Source organism: Anoplophora glabripennis, unplaced genomic scaffold (genome assembly GCF_000390285.2).
Source record: "Anoplophora glabripennis isolate ALB-LARVAE unplaced genomic scaffold, Agla_2.0 scaffold115, whole genome shotgun sequence".
Lineage (NCBI taxonomy): Eukaryota > Metazoa > Arthropoda > Insecta > Coleoptera > Cerambycidae > Anoplophora > Anoplophora glabripennis.
The window spans coordinates 59,084-71,448 of record NW_019416234.1 but is presented as its reverse complement, the minus strand read 5'-3'; the positions used below and the strand labels follow the sequence as shown (position 1 = coordinate 71,448).

Below are 12,365 nucleotides of genomic sequence, written 5' to 3'. Positions count from 1 at the left end.
CAAAAAATAGACGAAGTACGATTCCACGTTCAATGATTTGAATGGACTGTAACGGTGAAACACCGACAAATTCAATCTTGTAGTATCCTTTTTTTAGGGCTCATTTTTTTAATATGATTTTTTTATCTCATATGAACATCATCCGTATAGAATCATTTTCCTGAAAATGTAAGAGCAAAGATTAAATTGTAGAATAATTCACTTTCAATTTTTTTACTGCAGCAAATTTTTTCATTTTCGGTAAATATCTACTTTTTATGAAAGATTTTGTGATAGTTCCTGCTATTATTTATAAAATAGCGAACTTTCTAAATAACATTGTTTTTGTACATTTGATTGGTAAATTTTTATACAAAATTTTTAACAAATAAACATTGATTTTGTAGTATGTACCTGAAAATGCTAAAACAAAAAATAAAACACGTCATTCTAGTTCTACCAACCAAATTTATTTTAGTTCAATATAAAATTAGAATTGTACAGGTACAATATTCCTTTCTTTCTTCCTTTCTCTTGTTAAAATTGATAACATTTCCAATATATATTATATATAGTTGACAAAATACAAATCAATCAATTAAAGCATTATTTGCAAAAATTATGCATCATTAAGGATATAACAGAAATCTTATTGTAAGATTTCTTAACCAATTTGTAACTAAACATGTATGTCTAACAAAAATCTTTACAACAATTCAACTAATAAACTAACATTAATGTGGACTCAATTGGAGAAAATGGTATAAAAATAAATAAATATAAATAAAAATAGTTCTTATACAAATATTTTAAAACGATCTTTTTTGTTTTTTTTTGTCGTTTTTGTAATTGTTAAACACATTTTATATTATAAAACAGTTATTAACTTAGATGTTTTTAGGTCTAATAAAATATAACAATTAATCGAATCACATGATAACAGTTCTATGTCGTTTTCAGAAATAATTGAAAACGCAAAATTACTTACTAAACTTCACTTCTTAATCATAATTTTAAAGAGGTTGTCTCTGAAGTTCGTTACCATTTTCTCCAGTTCTTCTACTTGTGCTTTAAGTTTAATGTTTTTGCAAATGAGGCCTTCGGCTTCCTTTTCAAGCTCGAGTTCCTTGATTTTCCTCTTCAGCCGGGACTTTCTCGACGCTTCGTTGTTTTTGTCTCTCAGTTCTCTGTATTTTGAGGCATCACTATCTTTGGAACAATCCGACGAAACGGATTCTGTCCGTTTCGGTGGGCGTCCTCTCGTTTTGGCTTTGGTTTTGTAGGCAACGTCCACGTCACTGTCAAGTTCTGAATCGGAGTCTTCTTTGATGATCTTTTTACGTTGTACTATATTCTTTTTACTGGGCGGGACATAATCTTCGTCGTCGTCGGTGTAAATTCTTCGTTTTCTTGGCCTCTTCTGAGGTATTATCTGTTTGATGTGTTTGTGTTTTATTGTTGAGGTATTAACATTTGTTGATATTGCTGATACAACTGAATTATTGGTGAATATGTCTTCTGCGTTTACGAACGTTATGTCCTGCAAATAAAAACAAAGGTTAAAATCAATGCTTCTGCTGAAATTTGTGATTTTTAGAATTTGCTAGACATACAAAATATAATAATAATTATGGTTCTTACCTCATTTGTCACCAAATCTAGTATATTAAAGTTAGCATTCTCCAAGTCCACAACTTCCTCAATTATGCTTGGAGTGGTCAGATTAGATTCAGTGGTTGACTTGAGATTGACATTGAGGGAAAGATGAGAGGGCCTTTTAATAGAGTCATGAGAAGCACTGCTGTTACTGTCTTCGGGTGTTTCCAATCCACTGTTAAATGGCCGAAACATGTCGTTCGCCGAAGAAATCCTAGAAAGTCTATTAACACTTAGAGCACTATTATCGTCCACATTATATACAGTTGTGTTTGTATTTTCAAGGATTGGTGATATTTGACAACTGTATGCACTTCCGGTTTCGGATTGAGGCGAAAATACATTAATGTCAGCATTTTGTAGTATATTACCTACATCACTATTGATATTTCCATTTTGTTGCACTTTTCCTGTATTTAGATACAAGTCCTTAAACTGGTTGTTGTCGGTTATTATACAGGAGTTTTCGTATAGTATGTCGCTTTCAGGCTTAACAAATATATCGTCAGAATAATCATTGACGTTAAAAGTAAAAGCGTCTTTGTCTGGAAACAAAAGAAAAACTTGTTATTTGTGGATCAAATATAAGCAACGTAAAATTCTCAGTATAGCCAGAATTTTGACCCCAAAATTATATTAAAAAACTAGAGAGAAACAGAGCATTAGTAAAACTCTTTTTTTGCTACAAATTTGGAATTAAATCCTTATTAACAATTTAGCTATCAAAAAGTTATCCGAACCATTCGTAATATCCATTAGTTATATATAGTATATATATAAAAATTTGAGTACTAAATTGAAGCATGTTTCAGATTAGATATAAAATTCAAGTATATACAATAGACAATTTATCTTGAATCCATCGTCTATAATTTGCAAATAATATCAAAAAATAAAAATATGATAAAGTTGCAAGTAAATTGTCTATATTTTTGTTAAATTCGTTCATTTATTTTACCTGTTCAAATGTAATATGCCCCAGTACGATCGTATATATATTTAATTTATCAATTAATCAACCATTTTTTGTGTATCTGAAAAATAACATCTTTATAAACTAATACAGCCAAAATAACAAACACAATAAACAAAAAGAAATGATTCATAAAATAGAGGAAAACATTTCTATTTATGTTTAGTTTTGCATTTGATACTTCTACGCACGAAAAGTAAAAAATGTTTTCCCGATTTCTCCATAAGCTGAAAAATATAAAGTGGAAACTCTTGTTATCTGGCTACACCGGATCGAAGTTCTTAAACAAAAAACTCACAATATCCTATCCAAAAAATGAAGCAATGGAAATCCCCACAGCTAATATACCTAAGAAAGTTTCTTACCAAATATCGGCGTATTTAGCTCATCTACAGAATTTGTTGACGAGGGCTTTGGATGGACAAATGGCGATAGGTCGCTGAATTCTTCCATCTCCAATTTGATTTTGCTCTGAGGCTCGTAAAACACGCCACCACGGGACATGTCCCAGAGTCGTTGAAGTGTAACGCTCGATTCGTCCTAAAACAAATAATTTTATTTTAAAGTAACTCCCATCAAACCCACATTTTAAAAGTATGTGTATATTTTGCGAGATGTTCCAATCTTCCAAACATTTAATACACTTTTAATTTAAAAAAAATACAAACTTCCAAAAAAAAGTAAATCCAGTAAATGTAAATTATTCAACAAAAATAATTCAAAATAAAATTCACAGAAATATTTGCTTTTTCAAATATTTACCAAACTAAACTTTTAAAATATAATAGATACACAAAAAAATAATTTTATAATAAAAACTACACTACATATCCACATTAGGTATAAATCAAATAAATAAAAATGATTTAAAATTTGAACAAATTAATTAAAAAACAAAATAAAACTTCTGCGGTATATCTTTATTAATGAAAATTAAAATTTAAAAATGGTTATATTTACAAAAGTACGAATGCACTTAATAAATAGTAAAGTGAAAAATTAAGTAATTCTATCTTAATGTATACTAAAATTGAGAAATAAATTCTAAATATTTTTTCAAATTTATTAGTTAACAATATCGACATGTCAAGCCAACTAAAAATAAAATTTTAAAAATAAATTTAAAAAGACTTGACACTGCAATAAATTATCAGTAATTACTATTCAATGAATTAAAAAATAGGTACCTATAAGTTTGGTTTGACGAATAAATTTTGTAAAATATAAAATAAAAACCCATTAATAAACTAAGTAACCATCGAAAATGAATTATGAAAATAAGAAAAAATCTATTTTGATTTTGAAAACTAGCAAAAATTTATTGATGTTATGTTAAAGTATTGAGGTTATACACACTATAAATAAATAAATTGTTAGCATTTGGAAAATAATTCATAATAGAATTCATGGAAGGTACTTGAAATTAAAATTATCATTAAATAATTTACATTTACAACGTTAAGAAAATATTCCGATAATCTCAACATTTGAATTGACCAGAGTTTTATTTACTTAAAATATAAAAAGGCTTTCTTCTCGCAAAACAGCATTTTAAAATCATATTTTGGGAGACATGCTAATGCATATATATGATTAAGAACTGCAAAAATAAAAATCGATTTATAGAAAAAGAATTTCTGAAGAACAGCAATATTGATATTGATTTCATTAAAATACCAAATATTGAATGCGACATAATTTAAATAAAAATTATCGAATCTCAAAAACTTTTCTAAAGTCAATAAAAGCGGTTTCAAAAATAAAAACACAAAGATAATCACGTTTTTTTTAATTGACTGAAATCACATCACAAATTCTTTTTCAAATTTGCATTCATTTAATAAATGTCATAACCTAAATGTTATACAAGGAATATGTAATGACAGCTACGTCAAAATGGCTTCCATCTCACAAAATACAAAATGGAGCAAAGATCAGAAATTAAAAAATATATGTACATTATAAATCCTCCGTAGGGTTATTTGTCCTGAAGTTGAAGATTTCCGTCGAGTATTCATAGTGATGCAGTTCGAACTCTGTGCACTTTTTTACAATGTATCACAGTCACTATATAATTCAAATGATCATTAACCCTACATATGATCAAGTGAACAAGTCTCTACAAGTCATAAACAAACAGCACAAGAATTAATCACAATTCTTGGAAGGCTTTACGATAATCATCTGCCGCTGAATGATAACTGCAAATGGCTCACAGGTGAGGAAAGCGCCTATATGTAACGACAGGCTCCCCACTACTAAATAACAATAACAAGATAAGTCATCGGGACTCCATCAAAACTATGAATTTGATACAAAAATAGCTGTTGAAAATTCGCTTTCAGAAAATCCGGATTAAGACCTTACACGACTTATTCAATATATTTACTTCAAACTTGTTTAATATTGCTTAAAATTCCTCGACGGCTGCAAGTAATTTTCAACAACCAAACAAAATAGATGTATTGCGACATGTTGTGAAGGAAATCCAGAATACCAATGAATCCTCACCAATTTCATTATGTTTAAAATGAGAGAAAAAATAATTTCATCACTTCATAACTCTTAAAAACTTCAGTGTGATTTACAATTTTCATTATTTTCTGTGACTACAACTTTTTCTACAATTAAATACAGGATCTTCTGTTAAAAAATTAGCCACCTCCTAACCCATTTTAACTTTGTTTTTCTTAAATAAATATGTGAGAACCGTGTCGTAGGTACGTCCAATTCACATTACATATAGTCACAGCTACTATTTATTTTTTATGGAAAAATTTCTTTACTGAAAAAACTTCGCGGGATTTTTATTCAGAATAGTCTCAACACAAGCACAAAGATATTAATTTTAGTAATACCAACATACAGGATGTTTAATTTTTAGGTACCGACATATCGTTAAAAATCAAGTTGTTTTAAATTTTTGAGTAGTTATGTGTGGAATACTTGGACGATTACAAGATGATTTAAGAGTATTTTCTATTTTAAAATTCAACTAAAAAAAAATCTTGGCACAACTAAAAAATGTTATGTTGATATGTAACTTTCACCAGGAAACTTTAGAAAATCTGTAATTGTATCACAAACATTGGGAATCTGTGTTCGTTTTTTAACAATATGTTGTAAAAACCCATTAATTATTTGAAACATGTTATACACAGGTGATACACAAAACTAGTATATTTAAGTTTCAGGTCATTCTGAGTAACAATGTGTCGGCTTTTTTTTTTTCTTGAAAATTTGCTAATAACACTAATCAATTAATAATTTTTGTAATATAAATTGATCGCAGCTGGCTGTGACATAAAATGATTGGGATATGCTGTCGACATTCGAAGTTGGGGTAGCAAATTCTTATATAGAACATCCTATAGAATGCTTACATACTTAAAACTTATTGAAAATGAAACGGAAACTGAATTACCTAATAATAAAATTGATAGGTATAAAATATTTCAGTGGATAGTTATTTCAAATAGTCCAATAAAATTAATTTAAACTGGAAACACGGTTAAAATCGATAAAGATAAATACCTTGAGCATTACATCTACGTTTAGCGTTGCTGGCACTACACTGGTTTCCATGTCGGGATTTAATCCGTAAGGACTGCTGCTGGTGTACACGAGTTTTGTGGGATCCATGTCCATATCTAAGAATTGTGTTTCCATAGCCAGGTTTGCACTGTATGTGTTTGTTGTGATTTCCAAATTTGGATTGGTTGAAGAAAATTTCTCGCCATGATGCGGAAGGGACGACAAGATCTCTTGCGAGGACCATTGTGACAGGGACTATAGAAAAAATAATATAGTTAGAACTCGAACATAATCATATTTCCTGCAGCAGTTAAAGAATGCGTTGAATTAACACCTTTGCACATTGTGAACCAAACATCCACAGACCTTTTTCAAATTTGTATGTTTTCAGATTAGAGACAAGATTTCGGATGCACTGAAAGTGTAATAATTTTCCTTATCGCATTTGTTCAGTAAGTATTTAATATAAGTACCAAATCTATTAACAATAAATATTTGTGGACAAATTAAGTTGAAAATAATATTCTGTTCAAGAGGATTTATACAGCCAACATAATAATGCCTGGAAATGCCCGTCTCTTAACCTGAACCGTCTTAAAAATGGTCCAGACATTTAGTCCATAGTGTACCCCTAATTCCGTTTAGAAAAGCATATAAACAGAAACTCAATAGACCACAGAAACTAAATTGGAAATACTACCCGAGGAAATTGCACAAATCTTACTTACTAAACACCGACATGTGTTTTGAAAATAAGATTTTTACAATTTCGTAACTTATCTAACTTAAATTACATTACTTTTTGAAAGAACTTTTCTGAAGATCGTGTCTCAGACATAACTCTTACAGTTTCTATTAAAAAGTCAAAGTGACCTCCGGCGAGGAGTTTGTGATTTTACAAATTACAACTATATAGTTATAGATTTGTTAATTTTACCATATCCGTTAAGTCCCTCTGCATATCCTAGAAAGTTAACAAACAAATTTATTACTCAAAAGTTATTTTATTTGATAAAAAGTATTATATCTAATAGTGCACCTTGACTTTTGGGGGTTAGTCACATAAAACCCAAAGCATTTAAAGGGTTGTAAACATATTTGAAGAACCTTCACTGAAAACTAAAATTTCGACCAAATCCCGAAAGTCGAGATTAACACCTACCACTTATCTGCTGCCTTAAACTTAACAAATTTACTGAACATGCAAAGAGCACATTATTTTCTGGAAAAAAATGTTCAAATCGAAATTAAAACTGGTGTTTATGACATTTTGACTTTAAAACTGTATTATAGAGAAACCTATATTAAATAGATACAATGTATAATTTTTCAGATTGAATAACAGAAAACATTCAATAGAAATTAACCTTTACACAACTTAGGCTCAAAACAAAAAGCATTTAACAAAAATATAAAAATAAACAAAAAAATTTAAAATATTTAATAAAAACGTTTACAATTTACAATAAATAAAACACATTATATACTGTTGAATATTAATTATATCAATAATTTCTTTGTGCACACTTTTACTTTTCTCTAAAAGCAGTGCTAGGAACTGATTTAATTATGCAGATTTATTCTAATTAAATTTTATTCCAAAAGCACCAACTGATTTATAAAGTTGACGCCATTGGAAACAGTTATCTGTATAATAAGGTATTTCCACCTATATCAGAATTTACGTATTTAATCGTTTCTTCCAACGGAAGACGTATAACGTAGACGTCTTTTTGTGGTCTCGGAACCGTTGGAATAACCCTAACAATTTCGTGGAACACTCGTGCTTTATTCGATTAAAAAAAAATATATATTCTATCAAGAGTATTTTCATGAATTTGAAAACAACCATTTTCTTTCTTCAATATTCCAAACTATTATAAAAAGTGTGACACAAAATAAAAAGTCTATAATCTCCAATTTCAGTGTTCATAAATGTCCTTGAGTTCTTGGAATGCTTTACATAACACTATAATCTTTAGATTACCATTTAGATAATATAAATGTTTAAGTAATTATTTATTCTTTGAAATGCTTACACATGTAATAATTTAACGTAGGTAATCCTTAATAATTAGTCAAATATGTGAAAAATATAAAACCTAAAGTTAAGTTTCAAATATTCACGAGTCAATATTTAATAAAGTCTGTATAATCAAATGTTCAAAGTTCATTTAGACAAATATAAGTTTTAGTTACACATAAGCTTTACCTACCAACTATAGAATTTCTAAATTGGCAACAGTTATCTCTGCTACGAGTGTTGATATCACATGAGATAATATTATCAATAAAAATTAAGAAATATAATCTCATTTGCATAAATTCGCAATATTACACAATATTGGGTAACATGTGGTAACACAAGAATAATAATAAATGAATTTGCAAAAAAAAAACAAAAAATAAAGAATGCCTTTCTTGTTAATAATAACACTATGATTAATACAAATACAGTATATTACATACGGAGCACCAACTACTCACATTATATTCGCCTTGTCTTCTTTTGAGAATGTTGATTCCCTGTGGGGCCTACCAGTAGAAGAGTTGAGTGTTGTTAACGCTCAACCTACGAAGAAGAGATTCTCGATAAAAAATTATTATGTTTTTAAACAATTTTTACTAATATCGTCACACAATATACAGTCAACGTAATTCGCCTCTATGTTTCAGGCTTAAGCAGCCATATTTCTTCGTTTAGAAACCTGAATAACTTTTATTAATTACATTGCCGCATATAAAAAAAATATGTAATTGACCTAGCGAAGTAGATCACTGACCTTTTATCATCAACATTGGAAAATGTTACCAAACCAAAAAGTAATTGAAATTTCCAATGATTAAATAATGACATACTGTATATGAAAGGAGGTAACACGATACCTTGTAATTTAATATTGATAGATTTAGAATTCTACTTATGGAAAGTTTCCAGATAATTCTGGAACGCTGCCTCCTTGGATAGCAAAACAAAACAAGCACATGGAAAATTTGCAAATATTCGCAACGTTATTTAGTTTCATCCAAATTTAGTAATTCTAGCAACCATCTAATAATAAATTTTCTGGAATAAGTTATGATTTGTTCTGAAAGTTAGTTGAACCCAATGGAAATCGATCCTGAGTAAACGTTTCTCTGAAATATTTTTATCTTATGTATGTAATCACATTTTTTCAAATAAATTTTCATTATACTGATGAACATCAGTATTATATAACGTACGCCTATGTATAAGAGTGTATAACGACAATAACAAAACAATTATCAGAATTATACAAATACAAAAATAATTGCTATTCCTCGAAAAGCTTAATAGGATGTGACGTCAAAGTCTACAGACGAGTTCTAACAAGTCGGGAACGCTCAGTTTTGTCCCAAGGTCAGTCGCCGACAATACAAACTGTTGGTAGTAAATCGATAATGATAATATGCTGAACTAAAAACGTATGTGGCGAATAAGCATGAAAAACATATTTTAAGTGTTTCTTTTCTTCTTTGACTATTGTGAAACATTAAATACGAAATTGGCTTTGTTTAAAAAAGTTTGATCAGAAATATTAAAGTTGTATCGAGTTCATCACTAAAATATTTTTATTAAAAAATAAATTTAAAAAAATTTGATTAATGGATTATTGGATAGTGTAGGTATAATATAATTTTAAAATTACAATTTTGAAAATGACTCAAATTATCTATTAATTTTCAAATTTATAAATATTTAACTGGGTACTGATGCTGACTGCTTTTTGAAAATAGAAACTAGAACTATCTCGAAATATACTTTCACTGAAAATGATCAATAAAAAATTTTTTGAAAAATAATTATACTATTTCTTTTATTGAGAACCATATGGTACGTAAGACAGCAGCCACATTAATTTGCCACAATCTAATTCACACCAAAAAAAGACAATAATTAAAAAATGGACAATTCTCTCTTTACTGCGTTGCATTGCTAATCACAAATAAAAAAATTCTTACTCTGTATATGTTCGTTGCTGTGTCTCCTTTTAGTGCACGAAAATTAGCCACTGCTTAGAAAAACAAATAATATTAAGCAGAAATAAATTTACACAGTTTCTAGCACTTCTAGAACTTTTGCTATATTGAAGTCGCTGCCTAGTGACAACGCGTGTGCACAGTTCAGCGATAGCAGGAGTTCTGATGACACGAAAATGGCCACTGCACTGAAGGCTTCGTGGCAGCAGGAATAAAAACGGAGATGGAAATACAACTATCCTTATCGCACACGTTGATAAACCGGATCATAAGAATTTCCGTAACGGTTACTGGCTCTAATGTGGTCACGAGGGGCCAATCACAGCTTTGCAGTCACGAGAAGCAGGAGATGTAGATCGTAGCTGTGACTCATCGGAATTACATAGCAGTTTTCGGTATTTTTTCAGTACAGTCAAGAACAAAAGTAAGTTAGATAACAATATAATTCTGGTGTCTGGTGCAGATTACGAGCAAATGTAAAATATGCCGAGCAAGCCTCAATTTTAATCCAGTTGATACATTTTGATCAGCCGGCACAGCTATTGAATTAAAACAAGAAACAACTTGTTTGTATGCGCTAAAATACTTGTTTTGAATGTATGGGTTTTCTAGGAAATGCGGAAAGTGGGGAATTGTTTTCAACGGAGCCTTACTCCTACTTCTTATACCTATATAAACTTCGTACGTGGAATCCTGTCTGTATAAATTTGTTTTTCAAGCCAATCTGCAAGCTCCCCACTTTCATTTAAGCTAGAATATATTGCTAAAAGATATGGCCCAGATCTTAAGAGATCCTAACTCATTGAAGATTCTTCTACAACATTAAATCTTGTTTCATTTTTAATATCTACAATTGCTTGCGCATTGCAATGAATTTATATCCAAAATCCTGACGTTTCATTTGCGTCAGTGATAGGTACATTGTTCTAATCGTTTGACAAAGCATTTCGCAAAACAAATAAAAGTATTATATTTGATAAGGGAATTTAACCAACCAGACGAAATTATGGTCACCTTATACACCTAAATACTGATAATAAGCACTATCCGACAACAAAGAAAAATACAGACAAAAAGTTGTTTAGGTCAACAGCCTTTGTCCTGTTTTGTTTTTTTGTATATTTTGTTTTAACTGAATATAAAAAAAACTTAGCATCTAACCTTTCCAATTCTGGTTAATCCAGAAAAATATGCTATGGGAGATTCATTTTATTAGAGATGACAGCGGTTCTTTGCAAAATTTTTATATACTTAGAAGATCAGTGACGTGCAATATCTTACAGAATCGCCCCCTGAATGCGCCACTGCCTCCCACCAATTTTTATTAACGATTTTGTTCGAAAATGATATTAAACAAATATCTAAAATAAAAGATTGGTTGGAGTATCTTTCATTGGCCAAATTTTGAGCTATAACTTTTTTGCAATCAACATTGAGACAAAAAATTACTTACATCCCCATGGTGCCTCTTCTTGTGTAACACTTTCCCAAGCACTTTCTTTTATTAATTGTCTGAACACAATATTTTTCTGCGTGAAAATCGCAATCAAAATGTTGGTTGGAGTTAACTGGGATTTCGGAATTTATTTGCATAGCACCTTCAGAATAATCGAACATACTTTTCTGCGCGAAATTATTTTAATAAAAAATATTGTTACGCAATATTACAACAAAACAAAAAATTGAGAAGTGGAGAAGGGAACACAAACGCCTTTTTGCAATCTATGAGTAGATTGTAAGGCTCTGACACTTCGTATCGAAATTGATAAATCCAAATTTCAAAGCGAGTACCTAGCAGTTCGACCTGCGAGAAGGGGGACAAAATAAACGATTTTGGTTGGGTGTTCGGCAAACTACACGTCACATTGTTCGTGTTGTCAACAGACAGAATCCTTAGTCACAAGGTGTCTGATGCAATACTAGTGCAAGATCTGTTCGCACTGGGCAGCATCAGGACCGGCTGTATCTGATTTAGATACATATTAAATGTTGTTACGTATTGTGCAAGAAACAAAAGAGTCAACATTTTCCTAAAATTTAAAAAATATATGTAAATCATTCTTCTAATAGAGTGTCATATAGTGTGTCATGAATAATTAAGAATAAGTATCTCCTAACAGAGAGATAAATTAAATAAATATATTTTTTTTATTTATTCGAGCAAATATAGTAAGTATATTTTGCAATTACACTATTACTACTTTAATTAGTAGTTAGCAGT

The 12,365-nt window shown here is 29.9% G+C and overlaps 1 protein-coding gene across 2 annotated transcripts; it reads right to left on the bottom strand.

The window, feature by feature from the left end:
* Positions 1–427: 427 nt before the first annotated feature.
* LOC108904393 lies at positions 428–11,912 on the bottom strand. 2 transcript variants are annotated; one of them, XM_018706922.1, is made up of 6 exons: positions 11,598–11,912; positions 8,630–8,714; positions 6,143–6,397; positions 2,974–3,148; positions 1,621–2,180; positions 428–1,519 (listed from the first exon to the last, which is right to left on the bottom strand). In XM_018706922.1, the coding sequence occupies exons 3-6, from the start codon at positions 6,275–6,277 to the stop codon at positions 974–976; spliced, it is 1,416 nt and encodes a 471-aa protein (XP_018562438.1). In that variant the 5' UTR covers positions 6,278–6,397; positions 8,630–8,714; positions 11,598–11,912; the 3' UTR covers positions 428–973. The 2 variants fall into 2 exon arrangements, with proteins under 2 accessions (XP_018562438.1, XP_018562436.1); XM_018706920.1 differs by lacking the exon at positions 11,598–11,912 and adding an exon at positions 10,127–10,341.
* Between the last annotated feature and the right edge of the window lie 453 nt (positions 11,913–12,365).